Source organism: Haemaphysalis longicornis, unplaced genomic scaffold, assembly GCF_048455015.1.
Source record: "Haemaphysalis longicornis isolate Haplotype H1 unplaced genomic scaffold, Haemaphysalis longicornis Haplotype H1 scaffold_3, whole genome shotgun sequence".
NCBI classification, from domain to species: domain Eukaryota; kingdom Metazoa; phylum Arthropoda; class Arachnida; order Ixodida; family Ixodidae; genus Haemaphysalis; species Haemaphysalis longicornis.
Window position 1 is genome coordinate 73,126,575 of NW_027526335.1, and position 22,687 is coordinate 73,149,261.

General features: G+C 47.2%; 1 protein-coding gene across 2 annotated transcripts in view; it reads left to right on the forward strand.

Moving 5' to 3' along the window:
• LOC144174625 (putative fatty acyl-CoA reductase CG5065) overlaps nt 1-11,431 on the forward strand; it is a 54,902-nt gene extending 43,471 nt beyond the window's left edge. The window contains exons 8-13 of one of the 2 annotated variants that reach the window (XM_077703402.1): nt 168-212; nt 882-1,000; nt 2,417-2,656; nt 7,055-7,184; nt 7,511-7,638; nt 11,208-11,431. In XM_077703402.1, the coding sequence (XP_077559528.1) occupies nt 168-212; nt 882-1,000; nt 2,417-2,656; nt 7,055-7,184; nt 7,511-7,638; nt 11,208-11,376 (831 nt within the window). In that variant the 3' untranslated portion in view covers nt 11,377-11,431. The remainder of the gene's footprint in view (nt 1-167; nt 213-881; nt 1,001-2,416; nt 2,657-7,054; nt 7,185-7,510; nt 7,639-11,207) is intronic. The other variant, XM_077703403.1, reaches the window with a different exon arrangement.
• The last annotated feature ends 11,256 nt before the right edge of the window (nt 11,432-22,687 follow it).

Below are 22,687 nucleotides of genomic sequence, written 5' to 3' on the forward strand. Positions count from 1 at the left end.
CACGTTAACGGGTGTTTTCTGCATAACATAACAGCAGCTAGCTGTTACCGACAGCGGTTGCCAAATTGTAATCTACATAAACGGGTGAAATTACACCTGCAATTCAGTGTACCTTTGAAGCTACAATGTCTTCTGGACATGCCCGTATCTACGTTCTTTACTTTCAGGGCTGGGTGGATAACCTTAATGGAGGCACCGGAATGGCCGTATCGGTGAGTTTCAGTCGCACGTTAAACCATTTGCACATCGCACTTTGATACGCTCAATATAAACTAATAACGAAAAAAACGGATGCCATCCCGCCCTCCGAAAGTCGATATCAGGCGCAGCTGTTGTAAACCACTACAAATGCTCACTGGGAAGGTATGAATTTGAAATGTTCCTCGGTGTCCCGGCGGGCTTGTCGGTTGCGCTCGGCCTCTATGGCCGCAAATGCTGGGTCCTGACGCATGCGCCCGACGTCTTGGGTGAGAACTAATGCGTCCAGCCTAGCCTGACGCATGTGCTAGCCCTCGAATGACGTCAACCTTCCTCCCCTTTCGAGAGCAGCTGCAAACCTAATCTTTACCAGAACATTTGTGAGGGGGGGGGGGGGGGGGGTCCCATTGTTCACCTGCGCCATATTATCCATCATGCCGTTTCGGTGCTTGTTTTGTGGTTTCTTCTTTACACGAATACCGAGCTCTATGCTGCACACATGATTAGCTTGACTCATGCGCTCGGCGTCTCGGGCGAGAAGTGTTGGGTCCTGCCGGAGTTTCTCGTTTACGACAGAAAATTGTCCGAACAACGAGAGGGTAACAGCTTCGATTTAAAACGAATAGCGAATAAAAATCATGTCACTGTGGCGCTCGTTTATTAGGTCCTTTTTTTTCACGCAGTTGGGACTGGGCTTGCTGAGTTCACTACTTGTCGAGAAGGACTGCGTCCTTGACGTCATTCCCGTGGACGTAGTGGCTAATACACTCATCGCTGTTGCCTGGCACACAGCCACAACAAGGTTCGTTGCTACAGTGCCTTCTCTCATGATCAGACAAGAACAGGGATCCTGGGCTCATGTCCAATGTGTTTACTGTCCCACACAGGCATGGAAGCCTAGCCAAATATCTCAGAGAACGAATGTGCATCTCCACATTAGTTCTGCATCTGCGTAATTTGTCATATGTAAACTTCATATCTAGGCAAGTTTGGCTGAATGGTGAAAACGCATGGAAAGGGCCGTTCTAAGCATAGAGTTTCATACTAATATATAATAGAGGGAACTCTGGCGCCGCAGTCGAGGGCCGTCGTGGGGGCCGCCATTGCAGCTGGCGACGTTACTCGCCTACTAGGCTTGGCTAGCCACAGGGCTTGTTTTTTGTCTCGAAGCCAAAATACACAAAAAAGAGTAACTCCTTTTTTTTTTCTCTTGCATGAAGCTTCTAAATAATCCCTGACAAATAAAGCTTTCTGGGCCATCAATTTATCAAAACAAAACAAATTCAAATAATTTTATGCAGTGGTATTGTTGCTTTTTTGCAGCCAGAGGTAACGTTCAGCCTGTTCATGAGTCTTGCCAAGGACAAGTGGAAAGTGCCTGCCCGGTACATCACGGAACGCTCGCTGAAGCGTGGCGCCCTTAGACAGTAGCGCCAGATTTCTGTCTAGCATATATTAGTATGAAGCGCTATGGGTCCAAGGTAGCTATGTCCTTATATGTTCCAAAATTAACTTTGCTTGCTGATCACGAATCACAAACAAGCGCGACCTAAACCTTTCGGCCCCGTGATCACCAAGACGCTTAAATTTGTAACTTAACCTAGCTCCTTGGTGCAGTCATGGAATATATGAAACATCTTTATATGTACAATTGTCGTTAGGGCATGTGCCCTCGCCCTTTCCTGGATTGCAGGGAAGAAGAGAGTAACGTGACCATATCTTCGCCTCAAATGAGATTTTACCGAGCTCTATAACGAAGTTAAGGTGCTCCCATAAGTGATATTCGCGAAACAAAGCGGTGCGTACTGCAGGTTGGTTCAGAAAAACCAAATTCAAGACGACCGTCTTGAATTCTCAAGAACAGACTTGTTCAGTACCTCAGCTTAATGTCACCATTACAGTACAGGGATAGTGGGGTGACATTTAAAACTTGAGTTGTTTATATGTGCAAATGCAAATTTAGCCCAGCTGTTTACTTGCACCAAATCACGCTTCCGACAGACCGAAAGCGACATTTTACCCCGTTTAAACACTACGCGTAGTATTTACTTCATATCGTGCTCGGAACTTCGATCTAATACGACTCGCTGTATTGCGCTTCTTTTAACGTCCATGCATTCAGGGCAATGTTCATGTTGTTGGTGCAGGCTGTGCCAGTAAATGGGCAGGAAACATGTCCGGTATTATGAAGCCTGTGTGTTTTTGTGCGTGTGTACAGGCCAGAACACGTGAGGGTCTTCCACTGCACCAGTAGCACAATGCGGCAACTGACCTGGGGCGAGGTGACCGCCAGAATTCAGGATGTCATTGTGAGATATCCCCTGCCTAGCGCGATGCGCTACCCGATATTCTCTACGACGAACAGCCTGTTCTGGTACAACGTCAATCTCTTCGTCCGGAACTATTTGCTTGCGTGCGTTGGAGATCTGGTTCTGAAGGTAACAGGCCGAAAGCCAAGGTATGTAAAGGCAATGGGTAGCACGGCAAGGCTCGCAGAAGCGGGATTTAAGTATGGTAGATAGAGTCCCCAAGCACGTCAGTGGGTTGAAGGCTTGGCGTTGCAATTAGCAGGACGAAGGCTAATGTTGGTATTGACGTCACTCCACTGGAAAAAGTCCCTGCAATGACATATCAGTACAATAAAGTCTTCCGTTTTTGGGTTGGGTTAAAGAAACAGCCGGTGTTGAAATGTGACATAGGAACTGCAATATCCTGTTAAACAAGCCTGCTGCGCACTATGCCACAATATTTTTTCTCCTTCTCGCAATAATGCCATTTCAGGGGGATATTAGGGTGTCAAAAACGTTGTTGTGACTGAAAGGTAACACCTTTCTTACCTCTTCCAACTATTCCTTCCGGCAAAAAAAAGTGTTTTCCGCAGTTATAGAATAATATTACATATAAGAGAATATTCATAAATATTCTCTCATATTCCTTCCATTTTTTGTAACTAAACAAATTATGGTCAAAGCCACCCGAGTGATCAGGGTGCTACCATACAGGGGAAGGTACAGGAAGTATTAACACTAAAAGCAATGGCGAGTTTAGTTTCCATGGCAATTCATTAGCCGATAATCTCCATTGCTTACATTTATCGCCTGTCTTCGCCTTGTGTCTATGAATGGATGATAGCACCATATACAGTGAAACCCGGCTATAACGAACCCGGTTAAAGCGAATTATGCTGTATATCGAACAAAAATATTTCAGTTACGGAAATACATGGGAAACATATTCCTTATAACGAAGTTCACATCCGATATATCGAACTCTGGGCGCCTAGAATGGCCGCCGAAATGCATGATCTCGGAGCGGTGCTTGAGATGTGGATTGGCCGCGACCACGGAACAAGAGCCGTGACTGAGACATTGCGCCTCGCACGGAGCGACGTGACGCCCAATAGTTTCCGTAACTGTTTCCGATGTGCAGGAGTCGCGACGGAACCCGCCCAGACAGCGAGTCCGGACCAAGACAGCAGCATCGGTGAACTGTGGGAAGAGCTCGCCAACATTCCCGATGATGTCGCGAGTGAAATCCGTCCAACGTTTATAATGAAGCGCTTTCGGCAGTTGATGTGCTCCGCAAATGCTTCTTAGATTTTTGAGGACGCGGACTCGAACTGGTGCAAACAATGTTTCGTGTAGAGAATTCTATGCTAGTTGAAGCCGCCAAAACGAAAGTGAAAACAAAAATCACCGTTTTTTTTGCAACGTGGGCAGTTAAGGCTGAAAGTAGCTTTGATACTTGCAATAAATGGATTATTTTGGTATGGTAATGGCTACTGTACTCTGTTCGTCTCTGCATACGCGGATGGCTGAGTTGGGGAGGGAGCAGGGGGCTCCCGCGGATTGCGAACTCGTAACAATAAGCTCGTAATAGGCGGGTTCGGCTATATCGAACTATTGTATATATCGAACTAATCTCGGTGCATATTGCAGTTCGCTATAAACGGGTTTGACTGTATTTCGATAGCAGTTTTGTCCAAAAGGCATATTTTTGGAACCCCCAAGACATAATGACTACCAATGTGAAAACGCTACCTCTTTATAACATACCCTTGGAAGGAGACCCCGAGGAATCGTTTGAAGTCTAGTTGATCAGATTTAGGTTTACAAGGTGCAGGCGTTTTTCAGAATTTTCGTGACCAATTTCTTCGCATATTTTTGGAGAGAAAAGTGCGCTCAAAAGGTCCGTTCCTCTTGCAGCATCTTTATCGACGAGTTGCTAATGTCAGAAGTAGCGGTAAGCTCTTGAGTCTGCGCGTAAGAATTGCAGGGACTGCATGTTTATAGCCCGTATAAACTGTTTATATACACTGAGTTCATAGCCTGTATAAACCATCGTCCCTGAAGGAGAAAGTGTATGACAGCTGCATCTTACCGGTACTCACCTACGGGGCAGAACCTTGGAGGCTCACTAAGAGGGTTCAACTTAAATTGAGAACGACTCAGCGGGCAACTGAGCGGGAGATGATAGGTGTAACATAAAGGGACAAGAAGAGAGCGGAGTGGGTCATAGAAGAAATGCGTGTTAAGGACATATTAGTGGAAATTAAGAAGAAAAAATGGGCCTGGGCAGGGCATGTAATGCGAAGGCAAGATAACCGTTGGTCATTAAGGGTAACAAAGTGGATCCCTAGAGAAGGCAAGCGTTGCAGGGGGCGACAGAAAGTTAGATGGGCAGATGAGATCAAGAAGTTTGCGGGGATACATTTGTCGCAGTTAGCACAGGACCGGGGTAATTGGAGATTAATGGGAGAGGCCTTTGCCCTGTAGTGGGCGTAGATATACTGGTGATGATGATTATGATGGTGATGATGATGAAACAGTGAGTGTACAAACGTAGCGTTATTGCGGTAAGCGCGAAGTTCACAAAGAACACACGTTTTGCTTGTGTTTTCTCTGCTTCTAGCCTTTCAACTATGCTCGGGGACAACTTTCTGTGGTAATGCAGTCAAGGCTACAGAGCCGAACCACGCCGTTTCGCTCCGCACCTGGGCGTAGTTCAGCAAAAATAATTGCCTGGCTGTACCCGAAGTAATGAAAAATATATATAGTTCTTATATTTTAGCCCTGTATTGATAGTGTCACTAAATTACTAGCTAGAATATATGAAACAAAGAGCATTATGTTTTTATTTTCGGATTTTTATGGTAGGGACGGTCGCCACTGGCGTCGCAATGGTTCTCTTCCGGGAAAAACACGACGTCCTCGTCGGAGGCATTCGGCAGCGCGCGGCAGCTCGCCACTTCATTCTCCGCATAGGTTTTTTTAAGGAGCAAAAGCTGCCAAAATGAACGAAGGAAGTGGTTTGCAAAGTGTGCGCCCAAGTGAGGCTGACGCAACCGGGACTCCGTCGTTTGCGCGATCCGTTTGGTTATCCAGTTGGCCGGCGTAAGAGAGCGTGTCCGTAAGCGTGTGTGCGTGCTGCTCTTTCGGTATAGTGCGCCCGCGATATGTAAGTACCGTAATTACCCGATTCTAACGCGCCCCCGATTCTAACGCGCACCCTATTTTCCTGGCAAGAAAACCGAAAAAACTTGCACTTCCGATTGTAACGCGCACGGAACTTTGTGAGCAAGAAAAACGAATGCGAGATAAACGGTCGAATTATTTCTCGAAGTAATCTCACCCGTCGCCCTCCTCGTCGCTCTCCGCTGACCACAACATCTCGCCCTTGGTAATAGGTAAAGCGCCAGGCACAACTGGAGGAAGTAAAACAGACAGGAAAGGGGCGCTACTGTCTGTTTTACTTCCTCCAGTTGTGCCTGGCGCTTAACCTGTTCCCATGATGAAGTACCAACTAGCTCGCATCGACACATTTATTCGTCCTTGGTGCCGTCAAGCGCGTTCGCAATGCCACACTTCATAACGAACGTTCAACCATGATCGATGGGATCGTGGCCCACGCCTCGCACGCCCATCCTGCGAACTTCTCCAGAGGCGCACGCTTCAGCCGACCACTCGTTTTGAACGCGCGAGAGGCGCCGCTGCCATTGCTGTTATCAAGTGCGCAAGTGGAACGATTGACGATTTGTGTGAACGCCGATAGAAAAGCCTGGGCGCCTATGCTCCCTGCGTCAGAAAAATTGTTGCTAAAAGCTTTGGCGCCATCCTGAGATGGCGATGGGCGAGACGAAATTTCCGTTGTTTCGGCAGTTTCGGTTTCGTATCCGATTCTAACGTGCATAGGATTTTTCGACCTATTTTTCCGGAAAAAAGGTGCGTGTTAGAATCGGGTAATTACGGTACTCTTCGTGGTGGCGCCCAGTTTTGAGCTCCAGAAGAGTAGCAATCAGTGCATGCCGTCTAAACTGCAGCTGTCAACATTCACTTCACTTCTGAGCGATACTGAGCTGGGCGGTATAGTTCACGGTCGGTCTGAGTTGTCCTGTCAAAGCGTTGGTAACCGAAGCGTGGGGAAGGAGGCTCCAATATGCCAGCATGCTCGGCGATCGTACTTCAGCGTACTCAACCACGGAGCTCATGCGAATAAATGAGCTGTATCAAATGCGCATCTGTCACGCCGAAACTGAAATCGAAACCAGTTTTTTGGGAACTAATTTGGCACAGTAACACGAAGCAGTTAGCTCCCTCTTCCGCCTCCCCCACAGCTTTCTCTCGATTGCCACAGAAAGCTGTCCCGAGTCTAGGGCGCTATGCTTCAGCCATATGGTCGAATGTGCGATTTTGCGATAGCGAGTCTTGCGACGGCTTATTCTTTTTATTCTTGTACTGATTGTACAGTTGCAGACACTGCTGCCTAGGACGATCGCTCGCCACTTACACTTCATCGTTGCTTTAATCTTTGAGGTCAAAGACACCAGTCAGTTTTTTTTAATGATGGCGCCTTGCAGATTTCTGCCACTCTACCGAAAAGCTCGCAGAGGCATGGATGCCATCCTCTACTTCAGCACTCACGGATGGCTCTTCCGATCGAACAACGTGGTCGCACTTATTGATTACCTGTCTCCTGCAGATAAGCAGGTATACACTCCTGGAAGTTTTTGCAATTACATGCCATTTTATCTGGACAGTGGTATTGATAGGCCCCACAGTTCTTAGTTACGGCATAGCGTGTGTGTTTCGTCACTGCCCAACGCTTTGGGGCAACAGCACAAAGCTCTCTTGCAGCCCGTGCACGTTTTTGCAACAGGCCACAAGACAATAAGTGTATTTAACGTCCATGTTAAGGTTGTGTTTGAAGGGGCACATTATGAGAAATGTTTCTTCTTCTCGTTTAAACTGCGTTTCAGTGCTTGCATATCAAAGTGCTATTACATATACGAAAGGCTGAAGACATGCTGTTGCAGATCTTCGACTTCGATATCCGGGATGTTCAGTGGTTTCCGTACTGGAACCAATACATGATGGGCATTCGTAAGTACCTCTTCGAAGCAGATGTGTCAAGTCTCCCACAGTCGAGGAAGCGCATGAAATGGTAAGCCAGTCTGTTTATAAATCAACGTAAACACAAGCAGTCGAACTTGTGCATTTGCAGCGTGAATGTAATGGGAAAGTTGCTCTAAACAAAGATAATTCAATCTTAAAAAGTGCACAAACACAATATCCAGTAATGCTCCAGGTAGGTTTTTGCCAGTTTTGCAGAAGATTCGTGAATACGTATTTCGTTATACAGTCAACACAATCAAACGACCAAATATTGCATCGCACCAACCTCGTTTGCAAAACGTAGCTGTAAAATACCTATCTGGCCCAGGTCCCAACTCGGCACAGGAGTGCATCTGAATATTCGAGCCAATTACAACATAAAACTGTGCTCCGGAAAATTCACCTGACAAAGACGCACGTGTCGAGCGAGTGTCTAGAATTTATTATGACACGATACAAGCAACTTTTTTATTAATGCAGTGTCCTAGTATCAAAGGAAAAAGTGAATGGTGGGAACAATGTTGGTAAAAGGGGGAGAAGTTAGATGATTTAATACCTGGGAGCCCGTTCATCGCGGAGGACAAAGTCTAAAGTCAGTCGACATTTTTCAAACGCTATTTTCGGGTGTTGAACTTTTCCCCTCCAAAAGCAACCCGAAGATTTCTATTGGTTTCCCCTTTGTATCGGGGTGATGACATGTCATCTGACCAAAAAGTACTAATATACCTATGTTTTACACTTTTGGTTCAATACTAGCGCTGCTTAGGGCAGGCACGAAAAGCTTATTAGGCACAAAATACTTTTTTTTTCCTGTTACAGGTGGTAACTGTCCTAGGCAATATTCCCCTCTCTGCTTTTCGTCCACCAGCATTCTAATCTTCTTTTCGTCCCCTCGACAGCCTTAAAGTTAACTTCCTCTGTGATACCCTTAAATCCTAGGGCTTCTGAAAGCCCAATATTCCCTTCATGTAGATTTGGATGGATACCTTCACATTCTAACACGATGTGCCGCATAGTTTCTGTTTCTTTTCCGCAGACCACGCATACCCCATCATTTTGTGAATACTTCCCCACAAAACTCTTAGTTCGCAGGCAACCTGCTCTAGCCTCAAAAAGCAAAGCACTGCCCTGGGAATTATCGTAGAAATTTTCCTTTCGGTTGTTCATCTTCTCAGCCCTGTACATCTCTAACGACGTTTTAGCTTCCATTTTTTCCCTCCATTTATTCGTTTCAATCTGCCTTGCCTCTTTTTTGGTTACCTTGGCTGTTTTGGATTCCCCACTGTTCTTTCCGTATTTCATCGTTAGCCTTCTAGTCTTTCTTAACCACTGCGTGTCCACGCTTTTCAAGTATAGGTACCTAAATACCTTAGCTGCCCACCTTCGTTGATCCATTGCCCTCAACCTCATCTCAAAGCATATTTTACTCTGAGCTTCTCTAACTTCAAACGACGCCCAGCCCATATCCCCCTGAACTGCTTCGTTAGTTGTTTTTCCATGCGCGCCTAAGGCCAAACGTCCTACCGTTCTCTGGTTTACTTCAAGGCCTGATAGAACGTCTGATTTTAAGCAGAGTACAGCATTCGCAAACGTGAGACCCGGAACCATTACTCCTTTCCACATTCCTCTTACTACATCATATTTGTTATACCCCCACAGAGCTCTATGCTTCATTATAGCTGCGTTTCGCTTTCCCTTAACCTTAAGTTGCTCCTCGTGAGTACTTAAGAGTTATCCCCTTCGTTTATCCACACTCCCAAATATTTATATTCCTTCACTCTAGGTAATTCGCCTTGCTGGATAGACACTACGTCGGTGGTAGCGTCATTGAAAACCATTATTCCTGATTTTTCTGCACTGAAATTTAATCCGAGGTCAGTGGCTTCCTGGCCGCAAATATTTATTAGCCGCTGCATATCGGTTTGGTTATCAGCTAAAAGAACAATGTCGTCTGCGTATAACATTCCCGGAATATGCTGTTGTACCACTTCCCCTTGCAGCATATGGGTTAGGCTAAACCCTACTTGACTTTCTTCCAGTTTCTTTTCTAACCCTGCCATGTAAAGCATGAACAGTATTGGGCTCTAAGGGCATCCCTGTTTCAGTCCCCGATGGATTTTGACCTGCTGGGCGCATTTCTGTCCTTCCCAAGTAAGGTGCACTCTATTGTCTTTATAGATTGCTATAAGGAACTGTACTAACTCGTCATCTAATCCCTGGAGTTTCAGCATTCTCCACAGCCGTTCTCTGTTTACGTTGTCATATGCCCCTTTAATGTCCAAGAACGTAATCCATAGTGGTCTCTTCTGTGCTTTCGCAATTTCAATGCATTGCGTTATCACGAACACATTGTCATCCAGTCGCCTGTCTTGTCTAAATCCATTCTGCAGTTCCCCAAGTGTTTCATTTTCTTTCATCCATGCTTGAATTTTTGATTTTATCGCCTGCATTACGAATCTATACACCACTGACGTTACTGTGAGTGGTCTGTATGAATCAATACTGGCTTTGTCTCCTCTGCTTTTATATATTAAATTCATCCTACTTTCCAACCAGTCCTCTGGTATTTGTTTGGTTTCTATCACCTTATCTATTGCCCTCATAACCGATTCCTTACTTTTAGGTCCAAGTAGGTTTATCAGTTGCATTGGTATTCCGTCCGGGCCCACTGCTGTCTGGGGGGAAACCTTTTGCTCTGCTTTTTTCCAATCAAGGTTGCTCAAACTTATTTCCCTTTCCGCGGTCTTTTGTGGCGCTGATGTTCTCGGTGCAGGTTTCCCTACCACTATTGTCCTAAACTTCTCACTAATCACTCGATGAATATGCGCCAACGCGTGCTCTCCTTCTAAATGTTCCCCCTCCTCATCAATCAGGAATTTTTGATGGTTATCGTTTTTTGAGCTTAGTGATTTTACATGGTTCCAAAACTTCTTGGATGCGCTTTTGTCCTTCTTCCGTATTTCTGCCATCCATTGTTCGCTTTTCTGCTTGATCTTTGCTTGCACCATTTTCTACACTTCTAGTTTTTCCCCACGGTAGACCTCCCACTTTTCCTTCACTACCTCCGGTTCCATACCAGTTCTTTTTGCTTCTCTATGTTCTCTCGGCGCCTTTCTTCGCTGGTCAATAGCCTCTTTTATTTCCTTATTCCACCAGCTTCTCGGCTTTCTCTTCCCTTTCCATCGGTTTCGTTCCTTTGCTTCATTCGTCTTACCCTTTATCAACGCAATCATTTCGTCGTAATCCCAATTTTTGCCTGGGTATTTATTGATTTCATCTTCCAATCTATCAGCGATGATCTTTAACTGCTCATTATTCAACTTATTTCCTCCTATTGTACCTATTTCTGCATTTGTCCGGGTTGCACCTCCAAAGTGCAAGCTAAACCGCTTGTGGTCGCTTCCTAAGCTGTCTGTTCCATTTTCATCTATCCTCATTTCCCGCAGCCTTCCGTATACTGTCTCGGATACTAAACTGTAGTCTATACTGGACTGTCTGTTACCGCTTTCCCACGTTATTTGTCCGTCACACTTGCTTTCCGTGTTTACTATTACAAGCCGGTTTTCCTGGCTTGTAATACCCCATTCAAGCCAGCTTCCCTTTCTTTCTTCCCCGCAGGCTGTACATTGTGCACCTGTTGCTGAACCTGCTTCCAGTAATGCTTGTGGGGAGACTGCTGATCACACAGTCGCAGATGGCGCGGAACCTCTGTGGCACCGCCATCACGTTCCCCAACAAGCTGAGGAGTGTTCTGCCTGCGCTGCCATCGCTACCATGGAGGCGATGACAATGAAGACAGTGGCGCTTATCATGCCAGTTCCATGCGAGGGACGCCTGATAAAAACGACCGCGTTGAAGCAATAAATTGCACACCTAAACTGCACTCTGCCGTTCAGCCACAGTGATTCTCTCTGTCGAAATAGTAGCTGCCCCCTTCTATCCACTCTCTTTATTTAGCCAGAGGTGTTGCATTCTGTACGACAAGGATGGTACTCGCCCTCATAGGCCACGTCACGTAAAAAATAATGCGGAGCTTAGTGACGTTTGGCTTAGTGACAGCTTGAACTGAGCCGTGCTGTCGTTTGAGAGTTTTCTTTCTGTCATCCGGGGGGAGGGGGGAGGGGGGCAGATGCCTACAGTTCGGGGCCACTTTTACCAAAGCGGGACACTTGAAAAGTGTTGTGACACTGTTAGTGCCTTCTCTCCATCGTTTTGCGCAATCTTGGACAGTGGCGGTACTGCTTGTTGAGGAGCTCGAGTAAAAACTTGAGTTCATGGCGTTAGCAACCGGGAGGTGGTGCTGAACTTGCAGCAAGCAGTGCAAGCAGTACCTGCGTTGGGCATAGATTTCTTTTAGACGAAGAATCGAAATGTTGGGGCCCTCAGATACTGAGGTTCTATGTGGCTTCTTCGACGATACGAAAAGCCCCACCACCTGCCTTTCGATCTCAACAAAGTCCGCTGGAAAAGGCGAAATGCATAAATGAGCCATTCTCGTCTCGTGCATCCGGTTTGTCGCAATAATTCTACGAAATACAATAAAATCTCGTTAATTAATTCGAATTCATACATAATTCGAACTGCACAATTTGGTACGGCCAGGATCCACAGAAGCATACAAGCCTAGCCATAAAAAGGACCGTAAGTTCGAACTCCAGCGGGTACCGCGGCGGATAATTTGAACTACGCGCCCCCGCACCTGCGGCTTGGCGCCTGAGAAGCGGCCAGAGAGACGCGCATGCTGCCTACACAAGAAGCTGCATGACCTCCAAAACTAAAATAGAAGGTAAAATAGGGTAAAACCTATCTGAAACACCGAAGACGTGCGTTTTAAAAGTTGTTTGTTGGGAGTGAAAGGATACAGCAGTGTTAAAGAGATAGAGAATGAGAGAAGAGAGAATAGAAGATAGGGCTAATTCAGAGCGGGTACATCAGTCATTACCACGGCACAGCGTGCTACAGCTGTTGTGTGAAGCCGGCCATCTTCAGGTGGTGGAGCAGATGGGCAAAGACTTACCATTGGGGGGGGGGGGGGCAGAAGCAGATTAGATGCTCCAGCGTCTCCGGTTGCAAGCAGCCAGAAGATGTAGGGGTGTCCTTGCGCCTGTGTCGGTGCGGGAACTCCGCCCTATTTCAGCCGTCGAGCCGCACACGTAGCAGCAGGCAGCGGGCGGCTACTCACAACCCGGTGGTTGGGGTGCACCGTCGGACGGGTTGAATGCGGGTCAGGACGGGAGGGAAGTGGTGTGGTGCGCTTACAGAAGAGCAATCATTTCTCGGTTCGGAAGAGTAGAACTTGTCGCTTCCAGTGGCGACAAGGCGGAGGTTGACGAAGCGCCACTGAGCCGAACCGTTCCGAAGTCATGGCCGGATACATTCCTTCGTTAGAGCAAAAATCATGCCCCCTTCCGTCTAATGACGATGGTGGTTGAACGCGAAGCTTTCTCGTGATAGATTTTTTGTTTGGCAAATCAAATCCCACACTACGAGTATGTGCCACTCTGGAGGTACGCACCACTTTTCTATAATGCCCACAGCAACTCTTGGGTGTGGACTTCGTAGGGCGAACGTTTGGATAGGGTTGTACGGCGCGAATCTCTACCTGCTTCATGGCGTTCAGTGAGCAGTTTTGGGAGTGGATGCCGGTTCGAAGTGCTAAACCCCAAGGTGTGACGTTAGGCCTAACGTTTTGTACCTTAAAATGAGAAGTTAGGCCTAACGTCGTCTGGTGAACAGCCTTACGGCACGCAGAGCAACGTCTTTTTGTCGTGAGGTATTCTTTAGTTGTCGTCTGAGTTTTCCAAACTGCTTCGACGATGTCGAAGTATATAAGAGAAGTTTATAGAGTCATGCCGGAAGAACCTGAGTGGTTACCCATTCTGGATGTTCTAGCGCAATTTAAGATGTTTTAAGCCACTCCCTTCAGCCGATTGGTGGCTGGAGCTACTAATTTGTGTACTGGGCAGTATGTTTTGTGTTGTCGCCAAGCAGGCAATAAAGATAAAAAAGCCGAAGTGGAGTGGTCGGATAGACGCCGGCTTCATAGCGCAAGGGACCCAGGTTCGAATCCAGCTACGGCAACTGTATTTTTTTTTTCATGCACTTGTCCAACGATCATGCATCATCGTCGTCAGAGAAAGTTGGCTTTGCTGCAGGGCGTATTGGCGTACGGCGGCATCAGTGAGGACACTAAATCTTCGCTTTGAAAGTGCTGGCTGTCGTCTTTAATGATGGTGATTGTAGGCTTTGACGCGCCGACGCAACGCAGGCGATGAGGCGCACCGTAGTGGGGGGCTACGGATTAATTTGGACTCCCTGGGGATCTTTAACGTGCGCCGAAATCTCGTACACACGGCGTTTTTGCTTTCCGCCTCCATCAGAAAAGCGGCCGCCGCCGCAGGGAATCGAACCTGCGACCTCGGGCGGCTGTCGCCTTTAAGGACAACAAGCAGTCTGCAATAACGGGCTTTTAAAAGCTTCGAAGGGTTGACATGTCCTAATGCTTCCCTGTCGCAGTGTAGAATTGTTATTCTTTTATTCTTGAGTGTAGGATTTTAACACGTGGACGCATCGAAGGCGATGAGGCGCGCCGTAGCGCGGAGCTCCGGAATAATTTTGGCCACCTGGGGATCTTTAACGTGCTCCGAAATCTCGTACACACGGGCATTTGTGCGTTTCGCCTCCATCAGGAAAGCAGTCACCGGGGACAATCGTTATTCTTATTCACTTCCTTTAGCTCGAATTTTAATTGATGGTAATTGAGATGGCTTCCCCGTGCGGCTTGGTTTAACGAGCTCGTACTGTATGCGTTTGTTTTGACGTTGAAGTCCACAAAACAAGCTGTTAAAATTCCTGCTCGTTTAAAGGGCCATAAGGCTAAAATATATCTATGTTTGAACAGTCGAATCTGTGATAAGAAACTCAGTTCCGAAACAGCGAAAGTTTGTGTGCTGGGCTACACTTAGTAGCTTACTGGGTGTCCGTCTATGCGAGAGTGTAGCTACGTCATTTACAAAACCAGCCAGTCTTTCTCCCCCTAGTTATAACTCCTCTCCAACTTAGTTTTTTCGCACAAGCGCATAAGGTTGCCCATGAGGAGTTTTTTGCGTACGCGGGACCACCGGATTTCCTTTCGCCTAGCCATATAAATCTCCGCTTTAAATTGTTTGAGATAATCTACAAAGGAGGCTCAAATGTTTCCGTCGTTCTTATCGCCCATATTTACCAAAAGCTCATTTCAAGATCCAAGGTAGGCATTAGTACCACCTTGTTTGAGGAATTACTAACTAAATGCATAGAAGCCACGATTTGGCATCAGTGTGCACATTTTTCAGATCAAAATAAGTAGGTAAGTCTCTGAGCACAGCAGATATCATTACAAATGTCGGGTAGACATTATCGGTGGATCTCCCATGTGGATACGTGTTAAGCGATTGGTTCTGGGTCTGGCGTGACGGATATGTTCTGTGAAAATTTTACACGACTCCTCCGATTCCCTTCTCGTATACTTTTTCGCACAAGATGGCTCCGTCGCGCACAAGGAAAGATGGAAGCACCTGCAGAAAATGCGTTGCCAACTCATCACGTCCGACCCTTTGCAACACATCACGTCCAACCCATCATGTCCAACCATGCCACCAGCCGGTGTGGCATAGCTAGTAGGACATTTGCTTCGTGGCTGAGGGGACGCAGTGTTTTATTTTGTTATTTTAAGTTTATACCAAAAAGTTTTATACCGAAAAAAAGCGGGAATATAGTTTCTTGGCCAGTCGTGCGTTCGTACTCAAAGACAACACTAGCGATGTAAACATTTTTATGGGTGCAAAATCAAAAGATATGACAATGTCTAGCAGGCGCGGAAATTCGTGCCGTAATTCGTAAAGAGCAAAATTCACTCGGCACTGCATTTAAACCAGCCGTTTTGGGATCATGCGATTTTATGCACGACCAAGGTAGGGCGATGTGGCCGCGCTATCGTTACTTTTTTTTAACCGAATGTACTTATTTAAAAAAAAATATGAACAAGTTCGTGACACTTTTAATCTTTAAATCACGTGGAGATACGACAAGTTATGGCGTTAAACGCTCTTTGTATGATGGAGCACAGAGGCTGCAGATTGCTGCAGATTGTGTCAGTGTGTCACACACTCGAGCTCGATCGACTAGCATCGTGGCTGCAGGTGCCGCGAAACACGTCCAGAGGAGAAGGCGACAAATCCGTGATAGCGGGTGAGAGGAAAATCCACGAATAAAAAATTAGAAGTATTTTTACTCAGGTGAACGCGAGTGGCACCGACCGAGAACGATCTGCTCTGCTACACTTCGCACCTACGCGTACAGTTAAATACCATCCTTACACCTGCTCGTTCCTTCCTCTACCGTATCCGACACTCACCAGCATGTCCCAATTGTCCCGAACCATACGCTAATTTAGAACACTGCATTTTCGCCTGCCCCATTGCAATTCAATCCCCACATTTTCCCCACCCACCTCCTTCAACGTGGCGGACTTGGCTAGCCTCGGACCAGCTCTCGGACCAGTTGGCGTTGGTGAACCTGGCCCGGGACATTCTCGACGCTTAAGGTTGCGTTTGAATAAAGTTTTTTCCTCCTCCTCCTCCTATGTCGATAGTAGTACTTAGCCAGTCGATTCACTTAAATTATTGGAAGACGATAAACATGTGTAAAGTTGTACTACCTGTTTTGTAATGCTGTGTTTACGCATAGAGTTTGATACTAATACTAGAGGGAAATCTGTCGCTGCACTCGCGGGCCGCCGTGGACGGCGCCATTGCCGCTAGTGACGTTCCTCGCTTACTTGGCTTAGCTAGCCATATGGCTTCTTTTTGTCTCGAAGCCAAAATCAACAAAAAGGGTAACATATTTTCATGTTCATCGTACATAAAGTTTGTACATAATCACTGACAAATTTTTTTTTAGATTCAATTTTATAACAACGAAACAAATTTGATGAACCTTCTACAGTAATATTGTTGCGTTTTTGCAGCCAGAGCCAACTTTTCAGCCTGTTCATGAGCCATGCCAAGGACAAGTGGAACGTGCCTGTATGGTCCCTAGAAATATAGTGCCTGCCCGGTACATGACGGAACGCTCGCCGAAGCGCGGCTTACCTAGACAGTGGCGCCAGATTTCCCTCTAATGTATGTTAGAATAAAACTCTAAGGCCATGTAAACCGTAACTGTGGTCTGTATTGGCGGTGAGATGTTTGAGTGGCGCCCCCTGGCTCTGACGTCAGCTTAGGGACTCACGCCGCTGTCGTCTGCTACACTTGCGCCGCTGATACACTCGCTCCCCTGAGGTCCGCTTGTGACGGGCAGCACAACCTAAGCTAAAAATCGCCCGCTTTAATCTTTTAGGGCATCGAAAAGCGTATTTCCAGTAATTCAGTCATTTTTTCCAGCTTCTGACAGCTCTCAATAACTTCAAGCTGTATACCGCAAAAGTTTGCAACGAATGAGGAGAGAGAGACCAACTTTCTTCAGAGCATCGGTCAGATAATCGTGTGCAACTCCTCCTTTCTAGCTTATTTGCCAGGTTCAGGGCTCAGAGCTCCTCGATAAGTATGCAAAATGCGTAGGCTCCCCTAAAGTATTTTCGATATGTTCATATAAATACTCAACAGTCTAATGGTACGCACCAAGCAGCGCGTCCCTACACGCGCATCGCAAAGCAGAAAACAAAGCGGTTGTCTTCTATTTCTTTCGTTGTTGTTGAGTTGTATCAGGTGAATGTTTTTCCCAAGGCACTAAATTTTCTGCCCCGCCACGCACGTCTTATTAGGAGGTTTGGGGACGCTTGAGAGACGCAAACAGTTCGTGTGGATATGTTCTTCAGGCTGTGAGGCATACACTACAATCTTCAGAAATTGGCTTTCGGTATGGCTGCGTACAAGAAGGTGCATATTCGCAGCGTGAGTTTATTCACATGCAAATGCAATGAGAAGGTTTGTGCTACGCCACCGCGAAACAGCGCAGACGACGTTGTCCAGAGTACTGGAAGGCGACTTTTCCGCCCCCAATTTCTATCGTAACTAACGAACTGAATCTCAACATGAACAGCTATGACATGATTACGGTGTTGAAGGCTTGATATACTCGCTGAGAAACGCAAGAAATGGTGTACGTGCCGGTTTTCAGTATTATGAAGAATCATAACTGACGAATATCTCCAAGCAGCTATTTATTGTTTTCCAACCCCTTCAGGCGCAAAGAACAAATCCTTGCCTACTCGGGATGACATTCGATGAATTGAAGAAAATTATTCTTACTCTCTTTCCTGGACTAGGGGACCCACCCACTAACGAGCTCGATTTTACTGCTAAAGTTTTTTTCCCCTCCCTCTCCTCCTAGTACTCTTGAGTGCAGTGTTAATTATCTGAATATTGGGAAGGCATGGCTGTCGGAAATGTACCGAAATATCCCACAGAGGTCTGAAGAAACATATTGTTACTGTATTTTTACCGTACACGTTTCCCGTTTTGCTATAAGCCTCCATACTGGTCAGAAGTCTGCACCAGCACGCGCCTATACACACGTACGTTATTTGGAACTCAGCTTACATTTTTTGCGCCCCATAGTGCATGTCGGCACACTTTCATGCTATGACAACGTAAAGTGATGTGATACAATACTTTCGAGTGTTCGGCAAGGTTGCAAAAACTGTTTTACCTTACATACGATTACCAGGAATCGTAGTGCCTTCTGCCAAAGCCGAGAGCCCCGAAGGCCTGGATTTTGTTTTGGTCTTGCATTTTCGCTGCTGTCGGTTTTTAGACTCAGGATGTTCCCTTGTCCGAAAGATTTCTGAATACAGAAGCTGACGCCTAGCTCAGACTTTCCGCGGTGGACCGGCTTCGCAGGAAAGGGGCCACACCGGCAATGTTTCTTCCGATATATACGGTGCCGAAAACTATACTGTAAATCACCCCCTCAGCTAGTGTATGCGATTTTAAGTCTTTTCTTATAATAAAAAGTTGCGCATACGCAAAATCTGGTGCGGACAAACATCAAAAGTTACCCGAGTGCAAAGAAACAGCATATAGAGCGAGCCCGAGTGAAGCAGACGACAAATTCGAGATTCCCTAAGCCGACGTCACGAAGACGCCCTTCGCAGCGCCACCCGTGGTCGCGCTCACCGCCAATATACGCTCTCCTCTTCTCCATACTGCTCGGCGCATACTGCCATGCATACTATACTGCTGTGCGTGCCAATGTACTGCCGTTCAGTGGCACATCCGGCAGCCGCTGTGCGTACCATTGCAACGAACGTAGGCGTTACATAGCACCAAGGCTTGATGTTGGGATAGTTAGGTACGCATATTTAGCATTTCAAAACAACCCAGAGATGACGATGGAAGAAGTGACAAACTAGAGCGCTCCAGTGTCTCACTACCGTCCTTATTCCTGCGCTGTTTCTGAAGCGTTACCTAAGATCGCTCTATCTTGCTCGCGCGGCATTCTTTCCCTTTGTGATTATCGTTGACAGGCTTCACACTCTGACAGAACTGCATAGGACGCCCGACGCCCCAGCACGGCTAATGCAACATTTTAAAGACGATTATTTCCCTTGGGCTGTTCAAACGGAAGAATTTTTGTCTGCCTGTCTGTGGGTAGCTTTACGGCCAAAAGTTGAAGCAATCTGTCAAAAAGCAGTACGTATATGGAGAACAGTTCCAAACTCCTGAAAGTTCTGACATTTGTCATACATTTCACCGTTCTTTACGGCGAAGTAAACTACAGGTAATATCGCGGCAAAGTGTAAGTACGTAACCGGTAGTTTCGCGTTCTTTTAGTCGGAAATACACATAGGGTTGCTATTTGCGATAGCAAAAAAGGGAAGGAAAACGACGGAGTAAAAATGACGGAGAAAGTTTCCAGCTCCTGCGACCTGAAAGCACGCACAAATGGAACAATACTACACTCTTAGGCAAAAAGGACTAAAATAGGGACTAAAATACAGCCTTTAGTCTTCAGGGGCGACCCTTCATCTTCAAGGGGAGTATCTGCGGCAGAGTATGTGCCGTGTGCACAAATGCGGACTAACTGTTCGTCCCCGCGGATCGCTAAGGAGTAACGGGAAGACGAAACGCATGCAGTTAGTCTCTTTGCTGCATCGTTAATCCCCTAATGGCGTCGTCGTTGTCCTTTCGCGCATATGTCTGTGAACAGTTTTAGATTTCCGAAACACAAGTCATTGCAGTCAGTGGGTCCTTTAGATGATGCCACGGGAGAAAATATCGATGTTAATTATAAGAAAATCGCCTAGGGTTAATAGAGCGCCGGGTAATGGCAAGAAGCGGCGAGCGCGATGGCCAGACGCCTCTCGGCGAGGTTATGTTGATACGCCGTGTTGCATACGATTCGTGCGAGGTAATAACGTCCAATGCAAGCTTTCAAGCGCCTTAACAGTAACGCAAAAATTAGTGACAATAGCAAAAGTGGATTCCTGAGCGTAATGAATATGTATATGTTTAACAGACAAGAAAAAACGCATGTTGCTGATGACAACTGCAAAACAAAAATGCTCGCTACAGGTAAGCGTCTCGAAGTTATCTTTTACACTCGGTACATAATTGCCTTGGGCACCAAAGCTATGACAATGCTGCAACTGCTGTAAAACCCGCTTGCATTTCCCAGTCGCAATCGTCTAGCGACGCGAATGTGAAGAATTCAGGCTAAGCAACACCGAATTCGCTTTCGCCGATGCAGGAAAATATGGCATGTTTCCTTATTCTGACACTCACACACACGACACCTTTCACATACGTTACATAGAGCACTTAACATATGCATCGGACACTACGAATACACCTAGTTTGCGCTAATTTGTGCGGAAACAAATGAGTCGTCCGATCGCCCAGCTACCTACCTCAACTAGGCGACGACGAGTAGATTGTTATTTACGAGAAAAAACTACGGTTGTGAGGCTGTACTTAAAATCAAACTGAGCAATAGTCCCGAAAGTTAGCAAAGCCCTCAACGCGAAGCGCAAATCCCGGTCAAGTTCGTTCGCACGGATAAAAATTCGGACACGAGATGCAATGAATCTGTCGCGTTATGCACATAATTACACGCTGTACACTTGAATATTAACTACCACTGCCTGCACCCGGCGGCGTGATCCAGCGGTAGCGCGTCGGGTTTCTTGCGTGTATTTCCTGGCGTTGGTGGCTCGATCCCTGCTGGTGCCAAGTTTTGTCTTTTTTCTGCGACTCTACGCAGTTCGTCCTTGGGGAGTATCGGAACGGACCATCCGGGTGGGGGACTAACCGTTCGTCCCCTCACAGTTCGTCCCCAAAGGGACTAATGATTGTGGCAGAGGCCGTTAGACCCCGAAAGGACGAGCTTTTAGTCCTTTTTGCCTAAGTATACCGTTCGCGCTGTTCCAGGCCAAACAAAAACAAAACGCCAAGAAAAAAAATCGCTGCGGCTTAGCTCAGCAAACCATGGATATGCAAAGCGTCAGCTTGATTGAGCCTGGTTAATCCTTCGTTTTATTTGGTTAACTTTTGATTTAGATGTAATTATTACACTATTCGTCCACAGCCTGCCTTTGCTGCGGTTTTGATCCCGCTTCCGGCATTTTCTGAGCGGAACGGGCGATATCCGCGGGGTGGTCAGACGCTGCCTGCCGACGATGGTGCAAAAGCTCCAGCCACCGGACAACGCTAAGAGAACACGGGCCGGCCTCGCTCTCATTCCTGGTCAAGCTCGCATGCACGCGGCGAATCACGTGGTCAGGCGCGAACCAGCTGCGGAGAGCGCATGCGCCAAGCTGTCACGTGAGGTGTTGCCATGGGTACGGCGCCACTGCGGGTGAATGAAGGTCACATTAACCGCGACGGCGAAGCCTCTGACGAGATTAGTAAAGCTTTGCCTTAAAAAATTTCCGCGGTCCCAACGGATGGCGCGCGAGCCGCGCGAAGGCGGGCAATTTATATTGCATTGAACCAACCCACCACTGGCTTCATCCCCAGAGATGTGAAAGGTGAGGGGAAAATCACGAGAGGCGGGAGCGGGAAAAGCGTTACGTGGCGGGGGCGGCAGACGACGGTAGCCGCCTTTGGACCTCAATTGCAGTGAAGCAAGCAAATACGTGGCTCTTTCTTATATTATTATTTTTTTTTTGCTCCCGCGGCATTTTTTGCGTTGTGGCTTTTGATTAACAGTAGACAATCGCACACAACGGCCGACGCGATTTCTCAGGGTCGGGACAATTAGCGGCAAGGCGATGACGGAAGCAAGCCGAAGGCACGCCAACAAAAATGTACAGAAAAACAGAGAAAATTCAACTAATCCAAAACAGTTCCGACGTCGCCTGTTTTCATTAAATGTTTTTTTCTACGACAAGCAGTATACGTGGCCTCCAGGAGTAACTGGAACGCGGGAGCTGTGGCTGTATCGTATCGGAGCCCGGCTTGGCAGCACTGGTGGCAACCAAAAGGAGAAGAACACGCATGCGCGCAAACCGACAGCCATGGCCCATCTATATACGTCTCATCCAACTTCCTTTAACCTAGCTACGAGCATTGTTCGCAGAATACTGGTCTCAGCGATGGCGCTGGTAAAACACATGCACGCAGGCACGCACGCACTCTCGCTCGCATGCAAGCGCGAAAAACAAACTTTTCAAGCGGAATGGCTGCTTTAGATCCCTATGTAGCGCCGCTCCTCCTGCAGCTCGCGTGCGCTGGAGTCTTACAAAAGACTCTGCCGGATGTATGTCTCCTATGAGGGCCATAACAGAGACCAGTAAGCTGCAAGCAATGCTGAAAGCCAGCTGAAATGAACTTCCTTGAGAGGTATAGATGGGCCATGGCCGCCGGTTTGCGCGCATGCGTGTTCTGCTTTTTAAATGCGAATGCATTTCTTAGTCGAGCCATGTCAGGCGCCGTGCGGCGTCCACGCGCCCGCAGGTCTTATCTCTCCACTCTCACCCCCTCTCCTATAGCAACAGCTGCGAGCGCGCGCGCTCCTCCTCTCCCCTAGCAACCGGAGCAGGTGGTGCGGGTGGATCAGCGGCGAGTGAGTGGAGAGGAGGAGCGCGCTCGGGCGTGTGAGGGCGCTCGCATCGCGGG